Source organism: Corticium candelabrum, unplaced genomic scaffold (genome assembly GCF_963422355.1).
Source record: "Corticium candelabrum unplaced genomic scaffold, ooCorCand1.1 SCAFFOLD_30, whole genome shotgun sequence".
Taxonomy (NCBI): Eukaryota; Metazoa; Porifera; class Homoscleromorpha; order Homosclerophorida; family Plakinidae; genus Corticium; species Corticium candelabrum.
In genome coordinates this window covers 28,956-44,704 of record NW_026912681.1, presented here as the reverse complement: position 1 = coordinate 44,704, position 15,749 = coordinate 28,956, and the positions used below count along the sequence as shown (strand labels likewise).

The 15,749-nt window shown below is 41.2% G+C and overlaps 1 protein-coding gene and 1 long non-coding RNA gene across 3 annotated transcripts; one reads left to right on the top strand and one right to left on the bottom strand.

Annotated features, from left to right (window-relative positions):
• The first annotated feature begins 24 nt into the window (after window positions 1–24).
• Window positions 25–720, top strand: LOC134197913 (uncharacterized protein K02A2.6-like). Its single transcript, XM_062667261.1, has one exon. It carries the CDS (start codon window positions 25–27, stop codon window positions 718–720), a length of 696 nt encoding a protein of 231 aa, XP_062523245.1.
• A 6,443-nt stretch (window positions 721–7,163) lies between these two features.
• LOC134197909 (uncharacterized) lies at window positions 7,164–8,754 on the bottom strand. Of its 2 annotated transcripts, none has more exons than XR_009972715.1 (3): window positions 8,658–8,754; window positions 8,052–8,304; window positions 7,164–7,926 (listed from the first exon to the last, which is right to left on the bottom strand). It is a non-coding gene; the product is annotated as an uncharacterized LOC134197909 (long non-coding RNA). The 2 variants fall into 2 exon arrangements; XR_009972714.1 differs by lacking the exon at window positions 8,658–8,754 and adding an exon at window positions 8,371–8,469.
• Window positions 8,755–15,749: the final 6,995 nt, after the last annotated feature.

Sequence of the window (15,749 nt, the reverse complement as noted above, 5' to 3'; positions counted from 1 at the left end):
TCAGCAAGAATTCATCGATGGGCCATGATCCTATCAGGTTACAGTTATAAGTTGCGATACAAACCAGGCCGGGACATCGGTAATGCAGATGCCCGCAGTCGATTACCCTTACAACTACCGTCGACAACTGAGGAAGAACAACAAGAGACAACTCAATTCTTACAGCAACTGGAATCGTCACCTGTATTGGCAAGAGATGTTAGAAGATGGACAGAACAAGACCCTATACTGTCTAAGGTACAATATTATGTTCACCATGGTTGGCCTAATAAACCACTAATCGAAGCGTTAACTCCTTACTGGCGAAAAGCAAGTCACTTATCTATAGAAGAGGGATGCGTATTATGGGGATACAGGATGATTGTACCACCACAAGGGCAACAAGTTTTGGAAGAGTTACATGCTGGTCATCCTGGTGTGGCGCGGATGAAAGGCTTAGCCAGAATGATAGTCTGGTGGCCAGGACTAGATGGGGACATCGAACGCACGATCCAAGGTTGTTCTAGTTGTCAAGAAACAAGGAATGCACCATCAAAAGCTTCATTGCATCCCTGGATGAGGGAGCATGTGGACTACGCTGGACCCTTGCTAGGGAAAATGTTTCTTGTACTCATTGACGCACACTCGAAGTGGATGGAAGTAGAACCTGTAGAATCAGCGACGACAAAAGCTACGATGGAAAAGTTAAGAAAAAATTTTCTCAACTCAGGGAATTCCTGAAAAACTGGTATCATACAATGGGTCAGTATTCACCAGTCAAGAGTTTACCGATTTGGAAAATTGAATGGAATAGACCACATTAAAAACAGCACCGTATCATCCGTTAAGTCAAGGGCTGGCGGAAAGAGCAATACAAGTATTGAAGAAAGAACTGTCTCTAGCAAACCAAGGAACCTTGACATATCGCTTGACACAAGTGTTGTTCAGCTACCGGATTACACCGCATTCCACGACAGGAATATCACCTGCGGAATTATTAATGGGTTGCAAATTACGGTCACGGTTAGATTTGTTACACCCCAACTTGGAGCAAACAGTACACAGAAAGCAATGGCAACAGAAAAAATTCTACAAGGGTAACTGGAATAGTATGATAGACATTTACAACAGGGTGAGAGTCTACGTGTGCAATTACAACAGAGCTTGCCCTTGGGTAGCTGGTGTGGTTCAGTCCAAAATAGGTCCCTATCATAAACTATCAAACTGGAGGATGGGAGGGTAGTCAAACGACATTTAGATCAGATTCGGAAAACCTTACAATTGGAAAGACATGAAGGAGGTGAACCAGAAGACCTACTGGCAGAACCAATACATCCAATGGATAAACCATGTTCAAGAGCAATGCTACCGGTATCGCCAGGAAGACCCGAAGAGTGGGTCGTCGCACCAGACTTACCAGAACATCAAGATGGAGTTGACAAACAAATGGAACAGGATGCGATGGTATCATCACTGGAGATTAGCACAGGACCAGAAAACTTAGAGACACACATGGAACCAACTAAAGCATCAAAGCTAGAGCTCAGCAAAGGAGTGACTCCAATCCGCCATTCCAGCAGAAGGAGAAAGGCACCCGACAGACTGAATTTTAGTAGATTAGACTATTGCGCTGTACTATATACCTCTTAATTGTTAATATCAGTCACATAGTCAAGAAGGGGACAGGGAAGAAGGATGTAGTATATACATCCGGGAAATTGCATTGTGTTAGTTCAGTCATTTGATCGGCATTTAAAACTAGCAAGTCATTCTTGAAATAGATCGCCTTGAGTAAACAGTAAGACCGGTTGAGTGCGTGCTAAGGACGCAGTTACTTGTGTCAGTTGGTACTAAGAAGGTCAGTTTGCTAGTTAAAACAACCCACTAGGATCAACACAAGACAAGAAATACATTGTTTGCTCAACAATTTTCCAATAAACAGAAATCCAGCATGCACAAATGGCTTGATCAGTCCAGTTTATGTAAAAAGATTGTATCACCAATTGAGTTCTACATTAATTAATTAAAAAGTCCTATCTATATTCATGTTCTGGATCCTCTCGCTTTGTTTGTGTCAGGTCTGACCCAACAGACTGCAGTTCCTGTAAATAGAGTTCATCTACTCCAAACATCACAGATGGGCATGCATCTATTACAGCTGTAAGTAGTACTGTGTCTGTACAAGTTTCCACTCTGTCAAGTCGATCAGATGGTCTTTGGTATGAACTTTTGCTAGAATAAAAATTGGATTGTTTGAAATCAGGATTAAACATGTCTTATAAGTGATGTGAAGATCAATGCAGTGTTTAATGGCATTACAACCAACACCTATACAATTAGAATGAAAAAAACTGATGTTGGAATCAATGTGAAAGCTAAATGAGCCTCCAGCCAGACCACTTCTATGCGAGGTGGGGGAATGAAAGGGCGAGGAGAATAAGCGGTCTGGGCACTACGTCACGCTGAAGGAGGTCCATTCTTCGCCCTATTCAATAGCAAGCCAATCAAATCCCCTCTTCAGATAAACACCATACAGAATCAGTGATGAGAATGCTAATACAAACCCAGCAAAACAACGTTATTGCAACAGCAGATGTACGAGTAAATACTAAATGAGCTACGTCAATGTATTTATAGCTTGTGAGATGTTAAGATGCAAGCTGTGTCTGTTACTTCAGAGCTTGCTTGCAGTCAGATCTGCCCTCTTGGTGGCAGAGTGACATGAAAGTGACTATTTGACTTCCTTCCCTTTCCAATCGCAATTATGACAGTCTTCATGTACATTTCAGTGATTTCAGTCTTTGTTACCCCAGACAAGTGTCAAAAAGTGAAGAGCATGCTGACAAGAAACACGTCCTATATTAAAGGCAAAGACACTCTGTTCATTAGAACGACCGATGATGAAACTTCACGTGCAGTTCCTGTTCAGCTGCGTTTGTAGCGTTTTGGCTTAGAATTGCTGCATCAAATTCTGCAATTGTATAAAGACTTAGACTCCCTTGCACAGTTTCCCGTTAATGTCTTTGATCGAAGGACACGGGTTGGAAATCGCCAAGAATTAAACAAACTGTGTGCTTCTCAAATCATTGTAAGTAGACTGTTAGTAACGAGTCAACTGTGAGACTCTGCTACGCTAGCGAAAAAGCAAGTCTTCACGCCTACTTCCGAACTCAATTACAATAGCAAAGACCCCAGAACTGCTCTTATCTCCCCGTCCTATCACGTGCTCTCATGCCACCTCACGTACAAAAAGCACTGCACTGTACAGAAACCAAACCTGCATTGCGATCATGTTACACACACACACACACACACACACACACACACACACACACACACCACACACACACACACACACACACACACACACACACACACACACACACACACACACACACACACACACACACACACACACACACACACACACACACACACACACACACACACACACACACACACACACACACACACACACACACACACACACACACACACACACACACACACACACACACACACACACACACACACACACACACACACACACACACACACACACACACACACACACACACACACACACACACACACACACACACACACACACACACACACACACACACACACACACACACACACACACACACACACACACACACACACACACACACACACACACACACACACACACACACACACACACACACACACACACACACACACACACACACACACACACACACACACACACACACACACACACACACACACACACACACACACACACACACACACACACACACACACACACACACACACACACACACACACACACACACACACACACACACACACACACACACACACACACACACACACACACACACACACACACACACACACACACACACACACACACACACACACACACACACACACACACACACACACACACACACACACACACACACACACACACACACACACACACACACACACACACACACACACACACACACACACACACACACACACACACACACACACACACACACACACACACACACACACACACACACACACACACACACACACACACACACACACACACACACACACACACACACACACACACACACACACACACACACACACACACACAGACACACACACACACACACACACACACACACACACACAGACACACACACACACACACACACACACACACACACACACACACACACACACACACACACACACACACTTCATACTATCACAGGCACATGCAAATCATCGCATGTCACAAACAAACAAACTTACATTAGTTGTTGCTGCTTTGTTGCACTTTGATTGAATGAGACGTTGTATTACAGGTAAAAGACCAACATTACATGCATCTAGAAATGGTGTGTAGCCATACTAAACAATTTGAAACAATAACTACAAGTCAGCAAACATAATGTTAACAGTAAAACCTCATCACGATCTTCAATGTTGAGACCAATGCTCAAGAGATAATCAACTACCTCCACATTATCAGCAACGTGTAGAGCTGTCCTTCCAAGCTGTAGTTGACACACAATGTTAGCAGAACATTTATCAGTACAATAATAACTGCTATAAATGAAAACATACAACAGACATAATTGCATTAAAACCAATTACAAGTCAAACTGTAAAGAAACTTCTGGATAAGTCGAGTCAACAATATTGCTGTCGATACAAATAAAAGAAACGATAAATGACTTGGTACTAAGAAAGTCAGTTTACTAGTTAAAACAATCCACTAGGATCAACACAACATACGAAATACTTTGTTTGCTCAACAATTTTCCAGTAAACAGGAACCCAGCATGCACAAGTGGCTTGATCAGTGCAGTTATGCAAAAAGACTATCACCAATTCAGTTCTACATTCATTAATTTAAAAGTCTTATCTATATTCATGTTCTGAAATCCTCTTGCTTTCTTTGTGTCACGTTTGACCCACAAGACTGCAGTTCATGTAAATTAGAGTTCATCTACTCCAAACATCACAGATGGGCATGGATCTATTGCAGCTGTAAGTAGTACTGTGTCTGTACAAGTTTCGACTTTGTCAAGTTGGTCGGATGGTCTTTGGTATGAACTTTTGGTAAAATAAAAATTGGATTGTCTGAAATCAGGATTAAACATGTCTTATAAGTGATGTGAAGATCAATACAATTTTTAATTGCATTAGAACCAACACATATACAGTTAGAATAGAAAAAAACTGATGTTGGAATCAATGTGCAAGCTAAATTAGCCTCGAGCCAGACCACTTTTTCACGCGAGGTGGGGTGAAATAAAAGGTCAAGGAGAATAACCAGTCTGGGCACTATGTCGTGCTAAAGGAGGTCCATTCTTCGCTCTATTGCAACCAATCCAATCACAACTCCTGCTCTGACAAAGACCATCCAAAATCAGTGATGAGAATGCTAATACAAACCCAGCGAAACAACGTTATTGCAACTGCAGATGTAAGACTTAATAATAAATGAGCTAAGTAAATGTATCTATAGCTTGTGAGATGTTAGGGTGCTTGCTGTGTCTATAACTTCCAAGCTTGCTTGCAGTTAGATCTGCCCTCTTGATGGCAGAGTGACATGAAAGTGACTATTTGACTTCCTTCACTTTGAATCGCAATTACAACAAAGTCTTCACGTACATTTTAGTGATTTCAGTCTTTGTTACCCCAGACTAGTGGCCAAGTGAAGAGCTTACTGCCGAGAAAAGCATATATATATAAAAGGCAAAGACGCTCTGTTTCAATAACACAACAGATGATGAAACTTCATGTGCAGTTCCTGTTTAGCTGTGTTTGTTGTGTCCTGGCTTAGAATTGCTGCATCAAATTCTGCACTTGTATGAAGACTGAGACTTCTTAGGTGTAAGCAGGCTGCTTGCCATAGAATACATGTCTTTGATCAAAGGACACGGGTTGGAAATCGCCAAGAATTACAAAAACTGCATGTTTCTCACATCATTGTACATATTTGTGTACAATGTACTGTTGACGTCCCACAAAAGCACATTTTACAGTACAGATTTAGGATAAGGTCTGACCCAGTGTGGACAGCTTCTTTGTATAAAATGAAATCAGGCCACATAGGTATTGTTTGCATCTTTAAAAACGACTCAAAAAAGGCATCAATGTGTGGCTAAAAATGTCACTTCCGTTGACAAGGGACTGTGCTTTGTAATGGATGTTTTGGTTTCATTATCTATCATGTCAAAGATTTCACCAGGACACCATCTCAAGTTGCATGCTTGTAGTGTATGCAAGAAAATAGATGTTTCATGCACAGTTTTATCAATGAAAACTAAAGTTTACCACAAAATTTTACACAAAAATGAATGAAAGCGCAAGACTAATCATTGAACATTGTTCTCCATGTGATGTTTCAGTCACGAGTGTCAAACCGTATACACATAATTCATTGTGTCTATACACAATGTCCTTCCAGTTGACACACCTTCTTATTCAAATTATTTTACTCAACTACATCAACAAAGTGACAATAGACCTTTTCACAGGGCGTGGCACTAACTACGTTATCACCTACTGTGCACCAGTTTGGTTCGCTTTTGATGCATTGGCGTTTGCTAACCTCGTGAGTCTAGAGCCAAAGCAACAATTCTTCTTTTCGAACTTTAACCAGTGCGTATAGCAATGCATCAAATCAGGTGAGGCCTTATTAGGACTCAGCTCTTGTGCGTTTTGCGTGTTTTGCAGTGATGAACAACCTCTTTCTGATCTCTTTCGTGACTCTACCGCGTCATTTTGAGTGATGATTTAACATTGAGACTTGACAGACATCAAATGCAGATACAAACGTGCGTACATAATCTATGATGCGTGTTCTGTGTGGTATGCACTTACCAAATGGTTTGGTTTGTACCTCCTGAATACTTCCTAGATAGTGCGGCGTCTAGGGAATGGAAGGACCCTAGGTAGCAAGTAGATAAAGTTCCGTTAATTATTAATACAATTAATTAATGTTGTAATAATATAATTGAGTATTACTATTAAAAATGGGGTACACAATGAAAATAAAATTGAACAGCAAGTGGTAGTGTATCGTGGAGCATTACACACAAGAGTACAAAATGATAACAAGAGCCAATATATACTAACCTTTACAAACTAAATTTGATATCAATGACACTAATTACTATTAGTTTGCCGTACAAAAATTAAATCTATAGTACAAGAGGTGAATGCAAATTTGTTAGATATGAACAAATAGTAAATACCTTATATAAAAGATCCATGCTTGAACTAAGTGTTATTTATACATTGCAAAATGCTATGGTCCGTTATCCGTCTGATCACCCCTCTATGTCGATTCTAAGAGAAGCCACTTGTAGGCATTTAATTAATGACTTGCTCCTCAGTAAACTGACCTCCTCCTTTTAGAAAAGGAGGTAGCACAAGAGATGTCCAACGTCCATGAGAATGTCAGCAATAACAAACCCTTTGTTTGCCATGACTTGATCTCCAGACACAAATTTATTGAGAAACCAGACTGCTTGGTAAGTCCCTGTCTATTATGGCACCAGTACATAGTCGTGACACAAACATAACATGACCACATGGCGATATTGCAACCAATTCTTTCACAGTGTGGTGGTGTTTGTATCTGAAGAAGGAAGCTGATTTCAAACCTCTATCTGAATGACGTTCTGTAAATAGTTACGTTGCATCAATGATGCAGGTCTTTTTTTGGAAAGTCTCTCTAAATGACTGTGGTAGACTTCAATGTAGAGTATCCCTTGGCAACCACCAGTCAACGTCATTCAAATGGCAATAAAGTTTATCCATGTGACAAAAATTTCCATGTGAAACTTCAAATATTTCCCCTTTGCAGATACATTGGTACATCCAGGAACACAGCAAATAACCATGATGGCACGACAACTACACACTCCAAAAGGTAAAACACAGTACAGCAACACTGAGTGACTGGTTCATTTATATGACAGCCACGTACAGCTGAGGACATCATATCAAGATGAAATATTAATCAAGCATTCACTTCTTACCTCTCAGTACCACCAGACTTGTCTAAAGACTTCCTCTTCACGTCAGTCATTCCCTAACCGCCGCACTTTCTAGGAAGTATTTAGGAGGTACAAACCAAACCATTTGGTAAGTGCGTACCACACAGAACGCAAGTCATAGATTACGTACGCACGTTTGTACCCGCATTTGACGTCTGTCAAGTCTCAATGTTAAATTATCACTCAAAATGATGCGGTAGAGTCACGAAAGAGATCAGAAAGAGGTTGTTCATCACTGCAAAACACACAAGAGCCGAGTCCTAATAAGACCTCCCCTGATTCGATGTATCGCTATACGCACCAGTTAAAGTTCAAAAAGAAAAATTGTTGCTTTGGCTCTAGACTCACGCGGTTAGCAAACGCCAATGCATCAAAAGCGAACCAAACCAGTACGCGGTAGGTGATGACGTTGTTAGTGCCATGCCCTGTGAAAAGGTCTATTACCCAACCTCAAAACTACACCAATTCCCATACACTACTAAACAGTCTATGTTAATCAAGACAGTGTCGCTAATGTAACACTCATTTACGTCATTTCTCAATTGGTAAAATCAAATCACAAATACTGTCACATACACATACACTCACAAGGTTTTTGACTTGTTGGTCGCAACCACCTGATATCAATCTCTTCATAATAGACACATGACCACCATCACTTGCATAGTGCAGAGCTGTCCAGCCATACTACCCAGATAACAGACACAAGATCATGATGGTTAATAGCAGTGAATACAATACTAATACATTTACATCTAGAAACACTGACTATAAAATATAACACATCCAATTCACCATTTCTTCTCACTAAACCCAATTCCACCCAATACATCATAACCTCATTACACCACCAAACGTTTAACAATTCATATCATTTGGACTCCATTGATGTGTCTGCTTGTCTCTAAGCATTTAAGTCTTGCAAACACTCAATTTGACCTCAAGCCTACATCTGAGGTGACAACCTGCTACATGTCGCTTACTCTTAGCAATAGCACATACAATATCTATTTTAGTAAATTCATTTTCATGCTGACACTTGAATAGTGGAAGGTAAGAGTAGGGATGAAATAATGGAAGATAAGATAGCAATGCCAATCTAGCATGTTTCTTCTGTGCTGTGTCTATATCTTACAACACAATGTTAGTCCAACTTGCCAGATCCGACAACCTCTTCATTGATTATTCATTGTAAGCACACCAGAGATGCCATTAACATTACTCATTAAATCAATCACTGAAACACAACAAACTGCACTAAAATTGCTAACCAATTTATCAACTGAACACAAATCTGACAATCGCAGTAAACTAACAAGTTGCACATACAGTCTACGGAAACAGCCCGCGCGTTATCTTTCAAAACAAGACCTGGATTACGTGCGTCTCGTTGTGTTACAATGTCCCGTATTCGGGTGCTTGACATGTCAACTACTTGACTAATCTGTGTAGCCATCGGAGCTTTTCTTCTCCATTGTCGCAACGCGTAGTGAAAAGAAAGTTTGGAGCATAAATTCAACGATAGGTAGGATGCAACAGAGGACAAGTATTTGTAGGAGAGGGACGGAAGTGGATGTGCTTTGATGCTGTCACCGCCATGGCACCTCACTTCATGAATTTCATCCCAGGAAACAAGATGACCAGCTACTCTGTTTCGATCAGCATATGATGCAGTGTATCCTAGTCGATTGCTAACAGCAGTTTGCGTTGGTCTCGTGAATTCTTTTGCACAGGAGAGGAAGATGAAACGGGCAAAAATGGCTGATCTTGAAATGCACAGTGTGCAGTAAGTACATTCACTACAAAGTACGGGCCCTTTTGTATGAATATTCAGGCCTTCAGGTGTGCGTTGATTGTTTTGGAGGCAATTTATTGTCGTCTAGGGTATAGGCAAGATGATTTTTGTCTAGATGATTTTGCGCCTTGCTGGTCGGGAGCCAACTTTTGAACCTCCTGTGCATTTAGCTCCACCGCTAGAATACAATTTGTTTCCCTCATGCTATTGCATTGATGTTTTTCTTTTCACTTTGCAAGAGCAGCACCAAACCGTTGCTTGTGAGGGTGTTTATTTGTTGCATAAATACGAGTTTGGTCAAGCTCTTGTGACAAATAGTAGGCGGGACTTAGGCTTTTGAGATGCTTACCCGTACTCATTGTTCCGCGTATTTCAGTCAGCAAACGTTGTATAAGCACTCTGACAAGTTGTACAAGCACATTGCTCTACTGCACCTGTAGCTGAACGTTGTTACGTCGGGAAGAGAACGCCAAACACCTAAAGGGGTCCTTGTCGTGAAATCTTGCCATAGCAATGCGAGTAACCCAGCGTGAGCATTCACATTCGATAGCAGCTATAAAGTCCAGACAACCGATCGTTTTCGCTGATGTTTTGCGCTTTGGGATTTCCGGGTAAGTACTTTTGAAAGATAGGGGTTGTACCGTGCACTGATATTGACACAAAATTCACATGTTACACTGAACTCTCACCTCTCCCTTCTCTCGATACTTCACATTGGCTAGTTTTCTAACAAGTAGCTCAACCAACTCGGTTGATCCCACACCACACGCTACTTGAAGAGCAGATGGAAAACCATACAATCCAGTACCATACGTTCCCTACAAAATATCAAGTAAAGTCAGTTGTAAACCGTTCATAACATGGGATTGCGTGTGGACGTGACCCTAGCGAGCGCATTTGTGTCGCCTACCAAGCACATGAGATAGAGGAAACGATTCATTCAATAATCTGGTAGGTACAAAGTAAGTCAGACGGTAAAATCAACGTCACCTTGACTCTTACGTTGAGAAGCATAGCCAAGACATGACTTCTTCACTGCAAACATGCTCGCGGCTCAATCAACAACAAATTTTGCGATTTATGACGTCGAACGCGCTAAATCCCCAAAAATCAAATTCTTACCCAACGTTTTGCGACAACATTCACATCCGCGCTCTTGCCGATCATTCGGGCAGCTATGGGTAAGTTCTTTTGCACAACTGCATCGAAAAGAGCGTCGTCACAAGTTGAAGGCTGGCTCTCCGCCATTTTGTTGACAGACAGTAACTCAAATACGCATGCGTATAAATGAAATGAGTGCTGAATTTAGTAATTCATGTCGCGTGACTTTACAATGTGTAAAAGTGGTTATATCAACTAGTTGTATTTTTAGATGCATTTTATACCGCAATATATTTAATTTGTCGATTGAGGTTTGATTGTTGCAATTGTGGCTGCTCGTGCCTACTGCCTCAAAGGATACAATTTGGCAATTTTCGTCCATTGTCATTGTATGAGGTCTATCTTGTCGCAAGACATGCCAGGTTGATTAGCTCTGTCGATTGTGTAAATATGTTTTTACAAACATGTCTGTTTGCCTGTCTGTTCAACTACAACATGAATGTCTGTCTGTCTGTCTGTTTGTTTGCCACCCGTCTGCCTGTCTGTGTGTCTGTCTGTCTGTCTGTCTACTTGGCTGTATGTATGTTTGTCTGTCCATTTATTTACTGTAGCTGTTGCTGCACTGGCACGTGCGGTTGCTCAATCTCCATGTGAATATCGTCTGCTTATCTTTCATCATGAGAAGACATGACTCTGATGACTAACTCATGCACACATAATAACTAATCTGCATGACAAATTCTAAAACATACAAATAAATGAGATCTACTTGTCTATAAAAACAATAAAAATCAGTTACGAGTGACTGCAAACAAGCCACAGTGTTTGCACTAATCTATAAATTTCCTATTCTATAACAACAAATACATTGTCAACCTAACATTTTCCACCACTAATTGATATCAATAACCAGGCTAAGACTCAAGCTTGTCGGTCAGACAATCAAGTATCTCCCTAATCATGTCCACTATCGGTTTGAATTGTTGTTCCTGCCAACAGTCGACGGCCAACTGAACCATACTGTGCAGGTCAGACAGTAGTGACGAGTCATCAACAGATTCCGGACTTCCAACCGTTTCCTACCCTACAAATGCAAATGCTCAACTAACAATATGCAAGCCCTACTTTTTTCACAGCCCTCCACCTCGCACACAAAGAGCAAAGAGATACAATATCATCACTCTCCACTCGTCTTGTGCACATGAGAGGCTGTGAAGAAAAATGAGGAAGCCACTAGACAAACGTGCTACAAAATTCCTTGTACAAACAAGCAATTTAACCCACCTGCATGCATTGTGTAGCAGCATTCATCCAACTTCACGAATGACTTCGCTACCTGAAAGTGTCTTTGCAAATTGTACTCCGTCAACCCACGGATATGTTTCATAATCAACTTCAGTAAAGTTCTCCTCTTTTCGCAGAGATTATCAGTGTCATTAATATTTCCCATCTCACCAGATGATATTATCTTTTGTTCATATAAATGATTGGCAACATCATCATGTGCATCCAATTTTTACTACCAGTAAATGCCAATATTTTCTAATAAGATCCTCTGCCATGCAGCTTCATTTTGTCTGCCACATCCTACAATGAGCAACAAACAGCAAAGATCCAAATGGTAAGCAAATGAATAAAAAAAAAAAGACAGACAGACAAACATACATCCATAAATTCATACAGACAGATACACACACAGACAGACAAACAGACAGACATGAAAACAACACCATTTGGCACCTTACACACCTGACTGTGTTCTGATCACCAGTTAGAGATATTAATTGTAAATAATGGTCTGTGGCAGTACTCCAGCAGGCAAGTTTACTTGCTCATTATCACGCGCTCGATCACCAAGAGATTAGAGGAACACTGCAAGGACTGTGACAATGCCTTCAGGCAGAAGCTGTAGTAAGCCTATGCTCCCACATTGAATGTGCATGGTTCAATCCTTACACATTCGTCGTGCCTAAGCTACAATTATGGAAGACCTTTTCTACGTAATGACGACATCTAACACTAGCTAGAGTAATGGTACAATCCGCATATCTACACATTAAGATTCCGTAAACTGTACTGCCGATCAGAACACACGGCAGTCTACCTATTGACTCACAGCCTCCCCTTCCCGTTTATCTCGTGCACTAAAAGGGCATGTCTACAAGTATGCCCATGATCTGGACAGTGCTCCTTTAACCAACTGTATGCAATTGACCTAAATTAATTGACATCACACACACACACACACACACACACACACACACACACACACACACACACACACACACACACACACACACACACACACACACACACACACACACACACACACACACACACACACACACACACACACACACACACACACACACACACACACACACACACACACACACACACACACACACACACACACACACACACACACACACACACACACACACACACACACACACACACACACACACACACACACACACACACACACACACACACACACACACACACACACACACACACACACACACACACACACACACACACACACACACACACACACACACACACACACACACACACACACACACACACACACACACACACACACACACACACACACACACAAAGAGCATCCAATGTCCAACCCACCTTTATTTTCACTAAAGTCAATATAATTTCTCCATTTGTCTTGCATATGAGACACTGTTTTAGCTGATGAGGCCACAATTTCTTAATACTCAGTGCATGGTATCTCATCAGTCAGTCATGGATCTTATCATCAGGTGACTGTATCAGTGCCAGACTTCAGTTGTATATACATTTCACGTAACTTACTATTTATCGTACCTAGTGAGATCAATTTAAGTGAGATCGATGTAGTTGTTGTCTAGAGCTCATGTACTCACCTCCATATGAGAGTGAATATATTCAGTGGGAGAGTTTCATTGCTACCAAAAAAAACATAAATCACATCCATCTGGAGTCTGGAAACAACATACAATCTCAGCAGTGTTTTCATGCAAGAGACATTTGAACTGTATATGTACAGAAGTGCAATTGTACAAATAATTGAAGCATGCAAAATTGATAAAAATTATGCTCGATGAATGATAAAGCTATTAAATCACAAAGACCTATAGGTAGACACAAACATCACCAACCATTGTTTCAGAAATTCATCTAATTAGAACGTTGAAGTAATTTTTTTTCATCTAGCTGTGGCTGATTGCATGCATGCTCGCAATCGATCTCTCTCACATTTGCAGTTTGTGTCAATCTTAGATCGTACACAGACCTTTGCAGACGTCCTCGCTTATTCAATTGTACAACGGCCAATTTCAGCAAGCCGCACTATCTCATACAACCCGTCTACGTCTGGCTTACAGTCTGAGCTGAGAAAGCTAGCACATGTAGCAAACGTGCATGCACAAACAAGACACTGTTATGGGTAACTCTCCTAGATACTAGCCTCGCCCCAGATGCAATATTGATTGCAGTTCCGGATGCTCTGTCATCCCACTACATACTAAACACTACCACTACCACACTGTGTTATGTGTCTGTGTCTGTTTCCTGTGTCTGTGACTTAGAGCAAGAGTTTTAACAATATGCAGAATGTCTTCCATCCCAATAAGCAACATGTTGTGTGCTATAAATTTTGATTAAACCAAAGTTAGAGTTTGACAATGAAGTTGGAAGATACTCGACAAGGAAACAGAAAGCGACAAAGATAGACCATGCAGCAACCAAACATGGAGACATATACACAAAGACAAACAAACGAAAATAACTAACAACAAACAGAAACAATTAACAATCAACCCTAACACTAACCCTAACAAACTAACAAAGAGACAACAAACTAAAAAACATGAAACAGACAGTTGGTGTAGTCTCTCTTTTCAAAGTCGCTAAACATCAAAAGATACCATTAACATAAGATATCACGCCTCCAATTATAGGACTGGGCTCCTGTTTGCTACTAAGGAGAACTCTGTGCCAACACTAAAAATATTACTAACCTCCTGGAGCCAAGCCAGGTACACGCAAGAGCAGCGTGACACTAAAGCTGAGATTTTAGGCACCCTATGTCCCAACAGGAAGCTCAGCAGCTGATGGTCAACTCACAACCAGTGGCCACTACCATCCCCAGTCAAAGCCCATGGTAGTCATTATGCTCCTAAGTTGAGAGAGGCAGTTGTGATCTCCTAGCCCACGAGAATTACGCCTGTGCTCATCCCAGACTTCATGTTGCGGCCTAAAAGTGCACCAGATGTTTCCACTCTCCAAATGCAACTCTATTAAGCTACAACTAGACCCCACAATTTCCAATTTCATACTTGTAGCTAACTGTATCCTACTTGTTCATGCACTACAATACAAGAAAGCAAATTAAATATAAAAACAATAGTAAAAATAATAATAATAATAATAAAAATAAAAGAGACCTACGGATGGCTAAAGGCAGCGAATCTTCCTGCTACAACTGAGGGACTGGTAGTTGCTGCTCAAGACCAAGCTCTTCGGACTCAGTACTATGAGCACAAGATTCTACATCGTGATGTCAGTCCTGCTTGCCGCATGTGCAGTGTACGCCTGGAAACAGTCGACCACATTGTGGCAGGCTGTAGTGCTTTGGCACCAACGGACTACACTGATTGACACAATCAGGTGGCCCCCATCATTCACTGGGATGTTTGTCGTCATTTTGGGGTTCCAGTGGAGAGCAGATGGTACCGGCATCATCCTGATAGGCTTGTGGAGACGGATGACATTACTATGAT